At 35.1% G+C, this 21,105-nt stretch overlaps 1 protein-coding gene across 6 annotated transcripts in view; it reads right to left on the bottom strand.

The window, feature by feature from the left end:
* Positions 1-21,105, bottom strand: part of SPATA17 (spermatogenesis associated 17) — a 223,884-nt gene that overhangs the window by 143,929 nt on the left and 58,850 nt on the right. For 5 of the 6 annotated variants that reach the window (XR_009254330.1, XM_058701374.1, XM_058701373.1 and 2 more), the window contains 2 exons: positions 7,316-7,439; positions 5,054-5,116 (listed from right to left, as the gene is read on the bottom strand). Coding sequence is in view for 5 of the 6 variants with exons in the window: in XM_058701374.1 (XP_058557357.1) it covers positions 5,054-5,116; positions 7,316-7,439 (187 nt within the window). In the remaining variant the exon portion in view is untranslated. The remainder of the gene's footprint in view (positions 1-5,053; positions 5,117-7,315; positions 7,440-21,105) is intronic. The other variant, XM_058701376.1, reaches the window with a different exon arrangement.

Here is a 21,105-nt window from a genome sequence, read left to right as displayed (position 1 = left end):
ACCAACATTATGCCCATTTTGGTCTTCATATTCCAGGCACTGGACATACTTTTCTTCCCTCCTCTTATGATAACCTAGTCCTGGTTATTGTCACCAAGCTATACTAATAAGACACCTCAACAGCTGTCTCCTTCTTGGAAGTATTTTAATTTAATAAGGGAAAAGAAATGTATCTTTAATGATAAAATAATGGCAAAATCCAAGTGTTAGCGGAAAGTATGTGAGATGTTGATTCTTTTTGGGGAGTTGGGGGTGGTAATAGGGAAGCTTCTGAATTTCCGGAATATGACAAGCCACGAGAAATCACCTATCTCATAAAGAGATACTTATGATGAATGTTTCTAGGGTATAAAGTCAGACTGTATCAGGACGCTCATCCCGAGAAGGAAAGGAAGGTAAGTCTAAATAGGCAGGGTAGAGTCAGATTCTTCAGAGTTTTAAAGGCTTATGCTGAAAACTTTGGATTTTAACCTACAGACAACAGAATCTTTGGAGGTTTTCAAACTGCAAAGAGACATGACATAAAAAAAATACCATTTTAGCAGAATTTATCTGATGGTAGTAGATATACTGGGACAGAGAGGAAAAGAATGAACAAAAAGAAAATCATTTCAGAGATTATTACCATTGTCCAGGGTTCAGGAAATGGACACGATGGAATTTATTTAAAACATACCAGGAAGAATAAATGGAAAGAAGTTGGTGATTGTACAAAATAAATGAAAAAGAGACAAAGATTTAAAAAATTGGGGTGACTAGGAATAGTTTAGATCATCGATCAAAATAAAGACTGATTTGGACAAATAAAAAGAACGCATAAAGGAAAAAAAAAAGCTAAAAAGAAGAACCAAGGAATCATGCGAATGCCGCAAATCAAGTTGCATCAAACCATGAAGATCGTAAATGTAAGACTCACTCCAGCGGGTACTATTAAAGCCACACATATCAAGGCGTGCATCCTTTTGTATGTACATCATGGAAATGCAGAGGTGAGGGATGCGATGGTGGAAGGGAAAAAGAGAGAGGGGAGGTCCAGCTTAGAAGGAGACAGGAACAAAATTAATATTTTGAAGTCAAAGCAGTAGTTTTCAGACAAAGATCAAAAGCTGTAAAAGTGTACTCCAGAGAGTCATTACAGCAATGCAGTCAACACCACACTGGAGTTTCCCCACCACGGCTGTGGTATACCACTGACTACGGAAAATGTCTTCTGGGAAGGCTCTCCAAAGATGCTTTCCAAATACACCATATACACAAAGACATCTCTCTCTCTCTCTCTCTCTCTCTCTCTCTCTCTCTCTCTCTCTCACACACACACACACACACACTCACACACACTCACACACACACACGTGCATGTGCACAGGTACACGCGGGCAGGCTGCCATTCTTCTGATACTTCATCACTTCAAATTAAAAGTGAGCAATTACTGCATTCCTGGGTGGCTCAGTCTGGTAAGCGTCCGACTCTTGATTTTGGCTCAGGTCATGATCTCATGGTTGAGAGCAAGCCCGTGGGCAGGGGCAGCACAGGGTGGCGGGGGCGGGGAGGGGTGACAGTGCAGAGCCTGCTTGGGATGCTCCCTCCCTCTCCACCTCTCTCTGCCCCTCCCCCTACTCATGCTCTCTCTGACAAATAAAGATTTTTTTTTATGTGAGCAATTACATATTTTTTATTTTTTTTTTATTTAAAAAAAAATTTTTTTAACGTTTATTTATTTTTGAGACAGAGAGAGACAGAGCATGAACACGGGAGGGGCAGAGAGAGAGGGAGACACAGAATCTGAAACAGGCTCCAGGCTCCGAGCCATCAGCCCGGAGCCCGACGCGGGGCTCGAACTCACGGACCGCGAGATCATGCCCTGAGCCGAAGTCGGCCGCTTAACCGGCTGAGCCACCCAGGCGCCCCATATTAAGTATTTAATACATGTAGGGCACAGAAGCTCCCCATTTATGACGCTGGGGAGCTAGAGTTGAAAGTAATAAATAACTTCAAAGATTTACTATATTTCTTAACATTTTTTTCACCTTATAAGATTTGTCTTATAAACATGCTATCCATACCAGTATGTTATCCATATCAACAGGGTATCAATTAATTTTTGTTACATTAAGTTTGTAAAATTAAGCTATTTTTCTTTTGTGTACACATATGATTTGACAACATTTTGTAAAATAAGTTGCTGAAATCATTTCTTTCTCTCAAAAAATAAAGTAATTAAAGAGAATGTTCTATTAATATTCGTTGGGGCATGGGGTCTTTTTAAAGAATCCTAAATAACTGAAAATCATTACCTCAGTGTCCATTTAAAAATTTTCACTACCCATTAAAGAAAAAACATTGAAAACCTACTATATAAATGATGACATGAAAATTACTTCTGTAAAATGTGTGCAAACTCTATTTAATTAATAAACTTTCATTTTAGTTTTAACTTGAATATGTATAAACTATTAAAAACCATTGTTATAAAATAAAACACATATAGTTATACTTAATCACGAATATATTTTGTACCTATCCTTTTCCATGAGCATATTGAAATAAAAAACAGGGTTATATTTTTCACTGATCAGGAAACAATGTATATAACTGTATACAATATCCTATATTTTGAAACATTAACTGTTTATGATGTGGATCTTGAGTTTTCTATTTGTATCTGTAACTCTGCTGTTCTCCGGGGCAGGATCCATAAAAATTCTGGCAACATTTTAGAGGCAGTATCTTCTAATGAATCCAACAATAGGCCTTTGCATGTATCCACCAGTAGGTGGAGCAGACAACATAATTTATTACCCAAGAACAAGGACAGGGAATGAAAGTCAGTTTATTTGGAATAAAACAAATCTGCAAATGAGATTTTCTTCAAAGGAAATATGTCCTGTATGTGTTAGATTCAGTTTGACTGGTTACTGAATCAAAATAAATAACTTTATTAAATAATCAATCTTTGCAGAAAGATAAATTAAATTTACAAATGGAAGCAATGTTTGCATTTTACTTATTCAAATCAACTGAAATTAGCTTTCTTTTTATAAAACTTTTACAGGGACAAAGATTTTTTTGATGTGTTCATTTAATAAGGGCGCTAAACCCAATCCTGTTTTACAGGTGATGGGGTGCATAACAAACAGTACTTTCTGGAAAATATAATTGACTAATCCTATTATGTCTGTAGCAACAAATTAACCTTATTACTACTAGTAAATGGTGATTGATTATTTATGCAAATAAGTTACCATGTTCAGCTTTCTGATTGAAATAAACATATACAAAAGGTGCTTTAATATGACTTGAACTTTTTAATTAATAAAACCCTGAGGGGTCTATTAATTCACTCATTGCAATATTAGTTATTTACTTGTGTAATTCCTATTAGTGCTAACATATTTGCTTGCATAAAGATGAGATACTTAATATCAGTTAAAATCAAGATAGATTTTAGAACTATTTTAACATATGCATTAGATTTACACTAACATTGACTTTGAAACTAGGTTATCAGTATGAATGTATCAGCATAATAGTCCCCCAAACTATTAATATATTAAATAACACATGACTTCATTTATTATCTACATATGAATTCACAAATACAATTTTGGCTTAGAAAATTCCTTTCCTTTTCTAAAACATTCTTTGTCTGAATTAATGTTTTATTTCTACTCATCTAAGTGAAGCTACATCAGGCCTATGAAAATTTAATTCAAAAATTAGTATTCTACAAACTATCATTATATATCATTATAAATCACTCCTTAATTATTGAAATCACTAATAAAATAGTTCCAAAAAGACTAGCATTATTCCTTTTAAATACATCTGCAAAACTTTTCCTGTTCTGAGATACTTTGTTTAAAAAATTATTTACACTTGAATATTTATTCAGCAAATTTTCAAATAACTACGCAAGTTAAGAGTTAATACTAACACAAGCCTTTAAAAATACCCAATTCGTATTTGGCTTTTATTTTGGACTTAAATGTGAATTTAATACAATTTGAAATCAAAACTCTTAAAGTAAGCAATGCAATTAAGCTGTAAACATCTCAGGGATGTTTTAAAATTTGCAGCTTAATTTCTCCCCAATAGCCAAGTCATGCTGAGAAAATCAATAATAATACTTACATTGAAACATGTGTCTTTCATTCTCTAATCCTTCCTTGGTTTAGGGAAAATAAAGATTTTTGTTAAATGGAATCAGCAAAATGATAAATATAAATGGTTGTTAAATTCAATGTGAATACCTATATAAGCTGTAATTGAAAGGTGTCTATTTCTTTCTAGTAAAAAAGTTTGTTTGGCATTGGACTGAAATCAGAGTGAATGCCCTTTGTGGTTAAGGATCATACAGTATACATTTATATGTCCTAGTCAGATAGATTATAGATACTCAAAAATATGTCATTTGAAATAATTGATGGACTTTAAAGTTAAGGTTTATATTCAATATATTTATTAATGTTAGTGTTGCATATCTTTATTTAGGTTAAGATGTAAAATGCAGGAAGGGGATATTGGGGGAAGAGCATTATAAATATTTCTTTTTTTTTTTTATTTTTTTATTTTTTTCATTTTTATTTTGGGGACAGAGAGAGACAGAGCATGAACGGGGGAGGGGCAGAGAGAGGGAGACACAGAATCGGAAACAGGCTCCAGGCTCTGAGCCATCAGCCCAGAGCCCGACGCGGGGCTCGAACTCACGGACCGTGAGATCGTGACCTGGCTGAAGTCGGACGCTTAACCGACTGCGCCACCCAGGCGCCCCTATAAATATTTCTAATAATTTTTATGAATAACTAAAGGAAAGCAAAGCAAAGAAATGACAACATGAATGCTTCGGACAGCTAGCAAAGACAGACGAAAATCAAAGTGTAGACACTTTGTTTATCCTCCATAGGTTAAATTCCAATAATATGATCATTACCATTTACTGAATGATCTTTAAGGACCAGGTAGTAGTTTAAATATGTTACATTCAATCCTCATAATGTTCTTTCAAAGTGCAGAGTGAAACAGACAATTCCAGGTAATCTCCTAGTATCTTACCCTAAGTAGGAGAGTTTGGAGACTAATGTCAATACCCATACTCTTTCTACTGTACCACAGTGCCTGAAAAAAAAAAAAACTCATTCTATTGGATGCTAAGAGTTCTGGAGACAAGGGATCATTAAACTAAAGTTTATATACGTAGCTATTACCAGCACTCCGCAAGATATAAACAAGAAGAAAAATTAGCTAGAGCATCGACAGTTTGCATTTAACAACATAAATATACTTAAAACACAATCGTAATATTAAAAATTCATTAAGGTCCAGGAGGCAAGTCACATGGTCAAGTTTCTGAAATAATTTGTTAAACCAGGTGCTTAATTTTAAAAGTGAAATGAAATCAAAATCGTTAAAGAAATAATGCATATAAAGTATCAACCATACTCTCTGGTACATGGTAAGTACTCCATGGATATTTGCTTTATTATTTTTGTTAGTAAAACAACTAAGTCTTTATGGACTTCGTAAAATATTCCACTATGTACTCGATATCTAAGTAACCCTAGATAAAAGAGAATTAACAAATGTTTCCATTAAATCTGATTTTACCATTTAAAAAATTATTTCTGCTATTACACTACCTGTTGTAAGTATAAACAACACAATTAGACCTCAGATTAAGAAAGATTCAAAGCATAAAAGGGGTTCAGAGTTATCAAAATAAACAACTGTACCCAATAATTATTATCAGGTTTCAAGAATTAAAGTATATATTTATAACTCCCTTAGTTTCATCAAAATTGAAATTACTAATAACTAAAGATAAAAAAAAAGAATTTGTGATTTGTGAGTCTACATTTTAAAAACATGTAGCCCACCAATCAAACAGATAAAATTTTTCATTGTTACGGATTTATAATCAAAACTGAAAATACCTTGACTTTTTATTTTTTTTTTTATTATCTTTATTGCCTAAGTATTTAGAGTCTGAAGACCTCAGTTTGAGGTGTCTTTTTGTGTCTCTGAACCAGTCACATCATTGTCTCTGAGTTTCAGTTTTCTTATCTGTTAAATGAAGATAACTCTGCTATACAAATCTAAGTAAATATAAAGACAGTCATCATTACTGAAAAGTACTGCTAAGTAGACCACCAGATAGAGGCTAGAGGTGCAGTTCTCTGTTCTGAATGTACATGACCAGTCCAGGACTTAATGTTGTTGCTGTTGTTGTTTAAATATTTTATTTTTGAGAGAGAGAGAGAGAGAGAAACAGAGCATGAGTGGGAGAGGGGCCGAGACAGAGAGGGAGACACAGAATCCGAAGCAGGTTCCAGGCTCTGAGCTGTCAGCACAGAGCCCCACGCGGGGCTCCAACAAGGGAACGGTGAGATCATGACCTGAGCCGAAGTCGGAAGCTCAACCCACTGAGCCCCCCAGGCACCCCAGGACTTAATGTTTTTGAATTTGGATGCCTCAAAGCATGACATTCAGTCCCAGATTGTACCCTCTCCCGGCCCCCACCATGGACTTGACTTGCCCATGTCTGAGACATCTGAATGTGTGACTCTGGCTGGAACATGACAGTGTACTTGACCGTCTATAAGAAGAAATAAAAACCCACAAATTGCTAGTTTCCTGCCTAAAGCTCAAGTAACAGAACATCCCAACCCCCAAACTCCTTTGTTTTTTTTTTCACCATATTTCTTTGTGAGCAGAATATTCTACATGCAATGTATTTTTTCTTAGCGACTATGATGAGATCTAAGGCAAGAAAATTTTACCATTTATAAGAAAATACTTCTAAGTATTCTAAATTCCACATTTGTATATCTCAATATGATGATGTAATTTCTGAAGCAGTTTTGTTTCAAAGCTTTACTTGAAAACTTGCATCAACATTTGGAAAGGGTGCAAGAAGGGTTTTAATCTCAACATTAGCTCAAGGAAAAGAGAAAACATGAAAGCTGCCTCAGTTTCGTAACTTCTCAGTTCTTGATCAATTCGCAAAACAACAATCAGCCACTCAGAATGGGTTTTAAAAGCGAGGTTACGCCCTTGGTGTTGTGTTATCACAGCGGCACATCACCCTGCTGACTGGGACCTTTCTGCCAGCGTCACAGCAGCTGCCTCTATGAAGCTGCTGTCACGGACGAGTCATGGTGCCTGCGCACACCTACACAGAAGCACGAAATTGAACTCGAAGTAGTGTCTTTGTGATATCTTTTCAACAAGTCATGTCCCATTCAGCCTGCTACTTTATCTCTGTCAGGCTAAGGGCCCAAGTGGTTTACGGGAGCTGTCAGGGACAGGTCCACCAACCTGCTTTGTGCTGAGGAGGTAATGCATCTTTCGGGCTTGGTAATCTCTTTTCTTCTCTTCCCTTTCGAGGTCGGCCTTCTTCTCTTCCCTTTCTTTCATCTCTGCAAACTCCTCTAACGCCTCCCTGCATCAAAACAATCCGTAGTTATTTATGATACTAAAAAATCTGCTAACATTTTCATTCTTCCACTGATGATTATCAAGGAAGTTTGTGAGGGGCTACCATCAACCACATCCATCAAAATCAGCGGCGTAATCTATCTTACCTGCACATTCCACTGAATCTTTGCCATCTTTACAAAGCATTTAAGTGATTTTTCAGTGGTTAAATTCTTTAAATCAAATATCTCCATGTTATAATTAATTCAGTGGCTGAGGAAATAGATCAAATGCAAAGCAAGTGAGCTACTATGTTATCACTTTCTCGGTTGAAGATTGACTATTTTGGACATAGCTAAATATCCCAAGAAAACGTCTGAGCTACTGATTTCCTTTAAATTTTGATTCTGTATTAGGAAATCTCTGATCATTGAATTTGTATGCTAATGGGCTAATTTTGAGAGCATGATGGGTTTTTATACATATACTTAATTTTCTGTAAGTTTACTGCAGGTAACAGTTCAAATAATACCAACATGATTACATATATTATCCTGCACTTGAAAGGCTATTTTGTTCAATCATACGGATACTTAAAATAAAAGTTAAATTAGGTGAATAAGTTCATGGTTTTCTAGGTACAATAAACTCCATTAAAGTAATGAAAACTGCATCATTTCTGTGTATGTATACCTAAGACATTTAAACAAAAAATAAACTTTTCAAACACACTATGTGAAGAAAAACACCTGATAAATAGATTAAGATATTATCAAATATGGAAAGAGTAAATCCTTTCTTTTCATAGAACATATTTAACTATTCGTGTTAAAATGCTATCTTGAAATTATACTTTATTCTTTTTAAAAAGTAGACATATAACTTAGCATCCAGTTCTTGAAGTAAAATTTTAAGTAAATTGTCTGAGCATCTACCTCAAAGATGTCAAGGGAGAGTACAGGGAAAGATTCCAAAAATAATAAAAAAAAAAAAAAAAGATTTTCATTTCTACCTCTATGTCTAGAAATATTTTTGTTGCAATTTTCTGTTAAAGGCTACTAATACAATACTTCATACAAGGTTACTTATGAAACACACTGACGTTTAAAAATCACCATGCTATGCTATTGCAGCAGAGCAATTTTTTTCAACATAAGATTAAATTGCAAAATAAATGAATTACTTGGAGTGGCATGGCCCTCATTTTGCCACCCTTCTCTTGAAAATTGCTTATTAATATGAAAAAAGGAGTCAGAAAATAGCCTGTTTTACTTTATGCATAGTATTTTGGGGGCTTCTGCGCCCACAGAGCTGGGCTGGCTGCACATTTAGATTGTGTTGGCAAGCTGGTACAATGACCTTTCTGACCTGCATCTCAAGGCTATTATTAATCGCTAAGTAACCTGGTAAAGCCAAACAAATTTGTTTCCATTGAAAGGATCTCTATCTGTGTCTGAGAATTTGTTCTGTACCAAACAAACCTCATTAACTGTGTCCATTTTTGACAAAGAACCAGGAGTTAGAAGGATTGGTGACCTTTCTTTGTCCTTAAGGTACAAATTTCAAGGCAGTTACATATGAATAAATGAGAATTATTATTATTTTTTTTTTTTTTTGGCCAGGAAAAATAACAATCACATGTTACATAAAAAAACTAAATACATTATTAATTTTCATCTTTACTTTTAATATTACGTAAAAATTATTTCTTCTATAATTCCTCTTATAAGTCTTTAAGATAATTTAAAATAACCAATGAACTGCCACTACAAGGATAATTACTCAGATATGCATGTATCCAATTTTATGTCATTCCAAAGATAAGCACAGTAATTTTCCAAGCAATCACAAAAATAAAAAAAAAAATCTACAAAGAAGTTTGTGCTCTATAAATGATTTAATGAATAAGAAGAGATCTTACATAAGAAAGAAAAAAGGCCCAATATAATTGAACACACACATGAACAGGTAAGGTGCAAAGAAGTAATAGGATTTGGATACAAAATCAAAAGTGTAGATTATTTGCTATAGCAAAAACAGTCCATCTTCTGGATATGAAAATGTAAAATAAAAACAGCCATGTACTCAGGGAGCTTGATAAGGAAAGCTAAAACTGAAAGTCCTGTAAAAGAATGTCAGTTTCCAATATGTAACGATAACACACAGTAAACCCAGAAGGAACTGGGAAGCCCTAAAAATAAATCCAAGAAATCTGACAAAACACTAGAAAAGCTAACCTTGGGTAATCTCAAAACACAAAAGTAATTAATTTCATACATTTGTACAATTTTTGAAAAAAATCAATCTTATGTCCCTGATTTATTGCCATACTTGAGAGTGTACAGATATATTGAACATCACAGTTATATTCATGTCAAGTCCTCTTTGTTTAATGACCAAGTAGGAAGAGCTGAATAAATTTCTATCCCTGATATACAAGTTTTTGTTACATCAGTAGTGATGAAGATGTGTCTCAGTGTAAAGAATGTAATAAAAAATTATGATCCCATTAAAGATTAAATGATGGAAACCATTCTAACTAGGTTTCTTTTTTTTTTAAATTTTTTTTTTCAACATTTTTTATTTATTTTTGGGACAGAGAGAGACAGAGCATGAACGGGGGAGGGGCAGAGAGAGAGGGAGACACAGAATCGGAAACAGGCTCCAGGCTCCGAGCCATCAGCCCAGAGCCTGACGCGGGGCTCGAACTCACGGACCGCGAGATCGTGACCTGGCTGAAGTCGGACGCTTAACCGACTGTGCCACCCAGGCGCCCCTAGGTTTCTTTATAAAATTATAAAAATTATGATTTTTTTCACCCAGTGATTTTTTTTTTAATGCAGAACTTTTAAAACACTTAATTTTTTTCCCAAATAATTCCGGGTTGTTTTCAATATTTTTTCTCATTTCAGGTATATATATGGTCTTATTTCTATCCTTAAAAAACAATCCTGTGATATATATGGGGTAGGTGTTACTAATTACCTTATTTTACAAATATGGAAACACATAAAGGGATAAAATGACGTACTGTGAATAACAAATCAGTTAGTGGCAGAAATGGAGTTAGAATCCTTAGATTGACAGATTCTATAATTGCAGATCTAAAAGCTATAGTCATCCTGATGCAAGAAATACTATGCAGAAGATATTTTTTATTGAATGAATTACATATATTTTCTTTTCTTTTATGATCCTATTTTCTACTATATAGTTAAAGAAACTTAGGTAAGTCCCAGGACTTCCTCCATCACTTTTCATATATATAAAATGTTTTATGATTATCAGTTTAAAAATGAAGGTAAAAATTTCCGAAACTTTTGTAAAGCTTTACATATTTGAGTACATTTTGCTAATGCTAGTGATATTTATAATGATAAAAATTTACATATTCTAATTATTATAGTAATAATAAAAATAAAATAGCCATTTGGAAGCAATCCAGTAGAGTGGTTCACAGCACAGACTCTGAAATGACACCTGGTTATAAACTCTTATGCTATTTACTAGCTGTTTAATATCTGAGTCTCAATATCCTCACCTATAAAATGTAAATATATTAGTATTAGTTTCTTCTTCAACAAGCTATTGTGAAGAGCCAATACATCAATCTATGTAAAATACTCCGAGTGGGGCTGGCACATAGGAAGCCACTACGTAAATGTTAGCTATATATTGAATGTTTACTCCAGGCCATGTTCTAGGCTACTGACTTTATCTACTCAACTGGATACCAATCTTTTATATTTTCTCAAATTCCTTCGGTGATTTCATCTTTTTCCTCTCCTGATCAGTGTGTAATTAATGGAAGAAATTCCATGATGCAAAGCAAGGAATCTGGTTTTCTAAAAGGCATGGAGGCATGGGGTGAACCTTGACCGGTGGGAAATTGGGGACCGAAGAGAGCCATGCAAATAAATTTCCCTTTTTTGTGTCCTCCATGCACCGCTGAGGGTTTTCCTGGCAAAGCTGCGTGGCTGATGGATAAAGCAGCGCCTGCCTACCTGCTGGACCTGGTTGAGTCACTGCGGGACTCGATGTGAAGTGGCGGCCAGGGCTGCAGGGGCTCATTGCATCACACTGCTCCCTACAGAACCAGTGCAGGAGCACTGGTAGCTGACAGCTTACAGCTGCATGCCACTGGAGAAAATCAGGTGCTCCGCCTCAGAGTTTGTCTCCCTCTCCCTCCAGCTGGCATCCAATGACAGGTGACTGAAGGAGTACAGAGGCCCAGAGCCTTTTTCTCAATTTTGGGTCCGCTCTAAACACCCAACCAAATCCCGAGTTGCCTGAGATTGGCTGAGACTTCTGATGCAGTTCAACTTCACCACCCTACGGATGTTGTTCCCTGAATACTCCCCAATATAATCTTACACCAAATCATGGCATCCAGAGTCTGTTTCAAGCTATGACATTTCACTTTCCACTTTTCCTCACCCTCTCTGCCCTGGGCTTAAACCATCCAAATAAAGTATTATCAGTTTAATCCTACACTTATATTTTATTTCCAAGAGTTTCCTGGCTAAGACATACACATTACTGCTTTTAATCCTTTCACAATCTAGTGAGGCAGATATTATCACTCCCATTTTTTTAGATGAGGACATGAGATGCACAGAGGCTAAATCTTCTCCCAAACTCCCAAACTAGAAGGTGAAAGTTAGAATTTGAATACAGTCCTGGCACCAAAATTTATGCCTTTATGTACAATACTATACTCATATTACACATTTTGCCTAAATCCAATACAGTTGACTCTTGAACAACATGGGTTTGAACCACACTTACATGCAGTTTTCTTTTCAATAAACACAGGGCAATACTGTAAATGCATTTTCTCCTCCTTATGATTTTCTGAATAATATTTTCTATTTCCCTAGCTTACCTTATTGTAAGAATACAGAACATAATACACATAACATACAAATATGTGTTAATCAACTGTTCATGTTATTGAAAACAGCAAGGGTATTGGCAGTTAACAGTCAACTGTTCATGTTATTGAAAAGGCTCCCAGTCAACAGCAGGGTATTGGCAGTTAAGGTTTGGGGGAGTCAAAACTTATACATGTATTTTCAACTATATAGACAGTTGACAACTGTATAGAACCCCATGTTCAAGAGTCAACTATATTTTTCCATTCTGTTTGATTTTCTTATTCATTTAAAAATATGGTACTAAAAAAAAAAATCTCTTTATAATTCTCATCTTCTTGTCTTTACAAGCCCAGAACCCAAAACCAAAAATCTCTACCCTGTCCTCTAAAAAGTCTTCATAGATCACTTCAATAATAATTAATCTCTAGCTGTCTCCACTCTCACAATCCTCCCTGTTACATTCTATAGTACGTTATAGTTGCGGCCATGTTTCCTATACTCCCCCCACCAGTGGAGGTGCCAAAGGTCGGGCTTAAGGTTTATTCATTGATGTGTCCCTCCCAAAGTATTTGGTCTACTATCTGGTATAAATTAAGTGCTACCATCCTTTTTAACTATTTCTCAGCTGACCAGTAGTACATTCCATAACTTCTTATGGTTTAATTAGAAGAAGGACGAAGCCATATTGTGAAAGCCTCTCTTGGGAAGTGGGGAAGAACCAGGATTTTGGCTCTTTGCCTACAAAGTGGTTCTCAGAATGTGGTCCCTGGAAAAACAGTATCAGGGTCACTTGGGAAATGCTGGAAATGTGCATTGTCAGGTTCCAAACCAGACCAACTCAGAAATCCTGGGGAGTAGGACCCTGCTAAAGTTTGAGAAGCACTAGTCTGCAGTAATGAAAATTATCAAGTCTGCTGAGGAACTAAGATGATTCAACTCTACTCACTAGTATGACATCATAAAGAGACACAATTATATTCAGTTAATTTTAATATGAATATCACCATATAAGCTAAGGGACTAAGAAGTACTACAAAGGAGACATGATATGTACATCACAATATTTTCATAGGAATCATAATTTTGACAGAGAAAAAAAATAAATGGAGTTTGTTTTAAAAGCATAAGTGCCCCAGGGTGCCTGGGTGGCTCAGTCAGTTGAGCTTCCAACTTTGGCTCAGGTCATGATCTCACAGCTCAGAGTTCGAGCCCCACATCAGGCTCTGTACTGACAGCTCAGAGCCTGGAGCCTGCTTCTGCTTCTATGTCTCCCTCTCTCTCTGTCCCTAACCCACTCGCATTCTGTCTCTGTCTCTCTCAAAAATAAATAAACATTAAAAAAAAATTTTTTTAAAGCATAAGTGCCCCATGGGGCGCCTGGGTGGCTCAGTCGGTTAAGCATCTGACCTCAGCTTAGGTCATGATCTCACAGTTTGTGAGTTCGAGCCCTGCCTCGGGCTCTGTGCTGACAGCTCAGAGTCTGGAGCCTGCCTCTCTCTCTGCCCCTCCCCTGCTCATGCTCTGTCTCTCTCTGTCAGCAATAAATAAATGTTAAAAAAAAATTAAAAAAAAAATAAGTGCCCCAAATCTCAGAGGTAACTGGTAATAATATTACATAATCTACCAAATAAAAACAAAATGTCATCATCTGAATCATCTTGAAGAAAAAATACTTCTAAGGAAATGGATTCAAACAGTTCTCCAGCATCTTCGCTCTGTTTTGATGGGAAATGAAGTCAAAGAAAATGTAAGAAGCCTTCCAACCAAAACTGGTTGAAAGCATTACTTTCTGCTGTGGTACATTATGACATAAAGGTATTTTAGTTAAATTGGTTGAATGTACTTTGTTTTGTCTCTCATGATTGTCCATATTAATTGATTAACTAATGAGTAGACAATAAACGAAAACAAAAGGCTAGGTCTAAAACATAAGCAAAAATATTAAGCACAAATAAAGCCAATCATATGCTTGGACTTCGTGTGTGACATCCGAAACGATTTGGGGATTGATCAAACCTTAGAAAGATTATGTGGAAGTCAGAGAAATACCCAAAATATTTGCTTGAGAAACAAAAGCTTCACCATTTAAACCACTTATTTTGTCCCCTGGGTACCGAGGCTGGGGAAGTGTTGGACAGGTGTTGCGGATTCCTTTCCGGCAGCACTTTACAAAGGGAAAGCCCACTTTACAATTAAGCACCCTGTGGCACAGGGTCATTAACATTCAAGCGCTCAGGGTGCTCCTGGGCTTCACACCTTACTCTGAGACCCGAAGTGGAGACTAACTTTCTGGAAACATTTCGACAAGTCCTCTCAAAAAGTATTTTTAGCTACTCTTGAAAATCTTTTGTTGCTGTACAGATTAATTTCTCCCCAAAACGCCTAAGCTACTTAAGAGTTAAAATCATAAAGAACACTAGCACTCATTTGTATATTCAGTTAGGCAGTCACAAGTATGTTTAAGATATTAAAAGAAATAAAGATGTGTAAAGCCCAATCCCTGCCTTCAAGTAGCTTATAAATAAAATAGCAGATAACCAACTAGACTATAGACACAGTATGAAGCAATACAGATGCCGTGCTTAAAATCCAGAGAAATCAGAAAAAGCTTCATGTAGGTGGAAGCACTGAGTACTGAACTAAAGAGATGGGATAGAAGAGAGCAGTAGGAGATGAGGTTGAACTGTTCACAGGGAATTCTAGCTCTCTTTGGTAGACTTGGGCCATCAACAGCAAAAGGGTAGAGGGAATGCATGTTAGATTAGAAGAAAGGTTTCTTGACCTAGGGTGAATGGGCTCTCCAAGGGTAATGCTAGCAAATTTGTACTCTATAGACTAGACGCGTGGAAAATGAAAAGAGTTAAAAAAAAAGAAGATAATGGTTGATGTTATAAAATTACAATACCATGACTTCACTGTGATCATAAAAAGGGATCATCCAATTGCTCCATTATTTCATTTGCCTACTTTGCATGATTTTAAAAAGCAATAAGACTCCATTCAAAGATCATTCATGAAAATCAATTTTTTTCTTCTTCTGGCTCCTTTGAATAAATTTAGTTGAAAAGAATTTTTTGTATAGTATTCTTTCTAAAAATATGCACATATTTCACTGAAAAAATTATTTTCTTTTTACTATTCTGGATAGTTTCTGTAAAAGGAAGTAAAATTTTACACAATATATATGATGTCAAATAATTGAGAGTGACATTGTGTTAAGTACAATAATAGCTATAATAATGAAATGTATTTACATAGTGCATTATTTTCAGGAGCTCCAAGTGCTTCACAGACATTAATTCACCCTCACAACATTCCACCGAGGTTGGTAAGGGGCAGGTGTTATTAACAAGGTTCCTGTTCTCTGTGAAATGAAACGACTTTACAGATGGTGACTTTGAGACACAGCATGGGGGCTTTCCGCATAAAGGTAGATCAAGGCACATCTTATTTTCCCCCCTTTGCATATCTTCACAGTGATTCAGCTGTGCAGGGTGAGGATCTAGCTACTGAAGTTTTGTTTGGGGTAGAATTTAGAGGTGAGGTAGCCAAATGTCTATTTCATATAAAAAGAACGGCAAGATCTTATTTAGTTTGTGTTCACTCGAAAATCACACATTGTCTCTCATTTAAACTGTGTTAACTTAATTTTAAGGCAAAACTAATTGCTGCTGCTTTTGCATGCAATCGACTCAACACAGACCAGGTCTATCTCTAAATTAATCAGGACGCTATGATAAAGCAACAACGTATGATAGTATGATGTCAACATATTTTAAAGTAGTATTACATGTAGGAGCACATCACATGTAACTTCAGAAAATTATCTAATAAGTTTTAGAAAACTGTTTATTGGCCAATTGTTTTATAATCAGTCTAAGAAATCAGGAGACAATTCTGGGCTGGAGAATATGCAGATTTATGAGTCCTCACAATACAAATGCTAGCTGAAGTCACAGAAGTGGAAGAGATTGTCTGGACACAGACAGTGAAAAGGCAAATGCATCAAAGAGAGAACATTAATATTTAAGATCAGGCAAATAAATGCAAGTACAAAGAAAAAACATTAGAAAAGTAGAAAGGAAAGCAGGACAGAGTAGTGTCACAGAATCCAAGCTGTAAAAGAGATTAGAGGAAAAAAATTATCAACAGTGTCTTATGCTTTAAAGAACCTAATAAGATGAAAGTTCAATAGCTCAATGGATAGAATTATAAGTAACTTTTTATGGTTACATAAAATGGTTACATTTTCTCAATACATTTTCACAATAATTTAAACATACCTAAGTATTGATTGGAAAAGTCTGTACACAGATATATCACGTACCTAAATCTTATTTCCACCGTATAAATTCATTCTCAATCAATAATATTAAAAATAGATTTCCTAGTCTTTCTCACAGAATTCAAAAGAAAAAAAAAAAGGAAATCTCCTCTCTCTATCTCTTAGCAAGAGATCAGCTAGGATAAGTGAGATAAGAACTTTCAATTCTTCCCTTCCTCAAAGGTAGACGACCACAAGACTAAGTCCATAAACAAATGTATTTTAGTTCCTTGCTTTCAAACGAATAAAAACTTGATGCTATACTCTAGCTTTTTTTTTTTTTTTTTTTTTAATCACCACAAAAAAGAGTCTTGAAATTCAGGTTTTTTTCTGTTAAAAAAAAAAAAGTTAATGAAGTCACAGTTCATTACATTACCAGCACATCCATACTGAAGATTCGTGTGTGACATTTCTTTTAGGTCAGGGCTAGAAAAAGCTCTTTCTTGGCATATGCAGTCTTTTTTTTCTACATTTCCACAATGGTATATACTTAACTAACCACATTTCCTGATAAGTCACAATAATATAGTAATCAGTCTGCATTTTCCTTTACTATGGTCCTTATTTCTTTTCCTCTTTTTTAATATAACTCTTTGTAAACTACCTAAAATTCACTGTATAAAGAGCTAAATTTGAAAAAAAGAAACAGTTAAATACATATATATAAAAAGATTATATCCAATTAAATAAGCTTGCTCCTTTTGTTAATTCTATTTCAGGAATGAAGCTTTTTGCCTTTTTTTATATACTTGGCTTTTAAAATTTTTTGAAATAGCATTATGTTAAAGGTAGTACAATCTTGTTAAAAATTTAGTATGTGAAAAAGACGGTAATCAAATGGTAGAAATCATTCCATATTATAAAGTTATGTATGGATTGTGTCATTAATTACTAGTTATGGAGAAGTAACAGACTGTTTCTAGAGCACAGAATATGTGCTGTATTTTAGACACTCTAGTGTGTTATTATCTAAATTCTACCAAATTAATTGCTGTAAATGTTGTATCTTTACATATAAAATGAGTCTACAGAGAAAAAGTCACATGTATAGTTGACATTACAGACTAATTTGGTTCTTGAAAACTAAAATGTTATTTTCTTTACATCTCAGCTTATTCCTTATTAAAAGAGCCTGTCATCTAGATACAATTAGAGACAGCTAAACCACTATCACTTAGTTGGATGAGATCAGAATATTATACTTTTAAAATGAGGTTTACTGAAATGTTATCTTTAGGTAATCATATTTATTCTCCTTATTTACACAATATAAATGGTTCTCTACTTATGTCCTTGAAATAGTGAACAGGGACACCATAGTATGAAAAAGTGGCCTAGCTGCTGGAGTTCATAAATTTTGTTCAGCTTTGGATGAGTTCAAAGGATTGCCATGTAAGAAAAGCCTTACAGAGGGAATTTATCTGATTATGGCAGTAATAATTACCCAGCTGTTTATTGCAGATAGAGAAATAATTCATGTAGGCAATAGGCCGTGGTGGCAATGACACTCTGCATTTAGTAAATATGCAAACTGTTCACTTCTAATTAACCAAGCTAGAGGATGCCCTTATTAAATGTATAAACTAAAAGTGCCTTCCTGACAAGTGATGAATTGTTACATTGCACAAACTCTTGCCACAGAATTATTGGAGTGAACTTGGGGCTTAACTTCATTAAGAGATCTTGTGGGATAGTTAAATGAGGATGGACAGCATAACAAGGCTTACCTGACAGCCAATGATATGTTAGAGCTTAATGGAACTGCACCTTTTCTTCTGTCCTACTTAGTTCAGATCCACAATAGATAAATTGTGAAACTGAAGTTAATTTGAGTTCAAATAATAAAAATAAAGGAAATAACATGACGACCCACTTATGGACACAACCTGACAGTTTACCTACCAAATGAATCTATGAAACAGCCACTTTTTATGATTCAAACGTCTTTCGTACAACAAAACAGAAAAATCTGCCACTCTTTTCATTAACTTAATATGTTTAATAAAAACACACAGTTTTATTGACTAGGCTTAAAATATCTCTCAAAAAGGAAATGGATGGGCTTTATTCAAGAAAATGAATACAGTGCAGAAACTACTCTTAATATGGACCCTGAACGAGTTTCATTTAATTTTACCAAATAACTAATTGCGAAATGGTTCACTGTCTATATAGTCTACGCTTAGCCTTATTTTCATGTAACTATTCATTCTTTATCAAACATCTATGCGAATATTTCCATCCCAACTAAGGATCCTATGAAAAATATCACTTAGAGGGAGATCCTGGACATAATGAAACAAAACAAAACAAAACAAAACAAAACAAAACAAAACAAAACAAAATCTTTCCATTTGAATTGTAGAGTAGGTAATACTATTGACCTCACAGGTTTGTTGTGAAAATTGAAGGAGATAATGAGAATAAAGGGCTTAGTACAATACTTGGTATGCAATAAGCTCTCAATACATGTTGGCAATTTATAATGTGCTTGAGTGACAATAGCTCTATTTGATTACAACATCAATTCCTAGTGTCTTCAATGGGAGGTTCATGCCGAGATCTGCTAAGACTCTACAGTTGCCTTTCACCTACATCACACAGGCTTTGCAATTATAAAATGTATGAACTGGCCTTTTGAATACTATCAGAATATTACTGTAAATGTTTGTTTAATTATACTTACTATAAAACATGAAACAATATACAAAAGATACATTATATATTTTAAGAGAATCAGATTTTGCTACTATTAAAAATCGAATTTGGTTCCTCCAAATTTATAACATTTAACTCAATTAACAAATATTTATGTACCAAAAAGAATATGTGACCCCATATTCAAACAATGTATGCATCCATACATTTACTTCTATGCAAATAATTTTTATTTATTTTTTTTATGCAAATAATTTTTAAATGAATACTCTCTATCAAGAACAACAGGAAATGGGAAAATTGTCAATAGCAATATAAAGATCAAACTTTCATCATTTTTTAAATATTTGCTTAGTTTTGAGAGAGAGAGAGAGAACAAGCGAGGAAAGGGTGGAGAGAAAGGGGGACAGAGGATCTGAAGCAGGCTCTGCACTGACAGCAGAGAGCCTGAGGTGAGGTTCAAACCCACAAACCGCAAGATCATGACCTGAGCCAAAGGCAGTCGCTTAACCAACTGAGTCACCCAGGCACCCCTAAACCTTCCATATCTTAACAAGAAAATACTATAATCAAGGGTCAAAATAAAACTGCTTTAAATAAGAAATAAGTCACATATATATGTGTGTGTGTGTGTGTGTGTGTATATATATATATATATATATATATATATATATATATATGTTCTCCAAAAAATAAAGGCTTTATAAGTGTAAAACAACTTAGGCTCCACAACCTGAAGAGAGGGTAAGATTTTTAAAAATTAGGAAATGACACTTCATTTAAGGAAAGCATAATATAATAGCTAATACTGATAGTGTTAGATAGCTAACACATAATTATTAAAATAATTATGTGTGGATTTCTAGGAAGACAGTGAATGTGTTCTTTTGCCTACAGTCTGTTTCTAAAATCAGCTAAATGAATAAAAAGAAACAAAAGTATTGGCAAAAAAAAAAAGGAATATCATAAACTGAAGAAAATAAGTAGGAATTGAATGAATGAAGAATATTCAATTAAATTCATATTCAATTTAAACCACAAATATGGGATATTTTCCTTAGTCACAAAGTGAGTGTAACATGTGAGAAATAACTGAACAAGTCTCAAGAACCTAGTAAGAGCTCCAACCAAGAGGGATAAAGACAGGGATAACCAGATACAGGACTAAAGGAGATAATTTGTAACCAAGTAATTTCTTTTTGTTGTTGATCACAGCTTCTGATCGAATTGAGACCAGATGGGAATCTGAGCTGGAGAATGAGGAAAAGTAGCCTGAGAGCTGCTAAATAAAATAAACTCAGAAAAGAAAAGAGTCTATGAGCAATGGAACTTCACATTGATCTTGCTTCATGAAATCAATATCCACAGTGACAGGAGGTCAATCAGGACTTGAGAGGACAGTGTCAAGGGCACAACTTCCCATTCCTCCAGCTTACCTTCCACCCTGCGTAAGACTGTTGAATGACTGAATGAGGAAACCAGCCATCATTGAAAAACTACAAAAATTCTGAAACCCAATTAGAGATTTCAATAAAGTATAAAATTACTCTCAAAATATACTGCTTTCCTATATGTAAAAATAATACTAGAGAAGGGAGTAAGAGGACCCCAAGCTCACCTTGGCCCACAGGTACAACTAGGCAACACACACATGGGTGTAAATAACCCAGAAGATGACCTGAAGACTGGCACAACGAGCTCCACAACTACAAGTAGAGAAGAGGCCTTGTGAAAGGGTACAAAGAGCAGAGATGAAGTGGGGAGCTGAACCAACCCACCATGGGAGAGAGGAAGCCAAGCGAGGAGAGGGGAGAGAAACAGACTACCATGCC

The sequence above is a fragment of the Neofelis nebulosa genome, chromosome 15 (assembly GCF_028018385.1).
Source record: "Neofelis nebulosa isolate mNeoNeb1 chromosome 15, mNeoNeb1.pri, whole genome shotgun sequence".
In the NCBI taxonomy this organism is placed as follows: Eukaryota; Metazoa; Chordata; class Mammalia; order Carnivora; family Felidae; genus Neofelis; species Neofelis nebulosa.
This window is presented reverse-complemented; position numbering and strand designations above follow the sequence as displayed.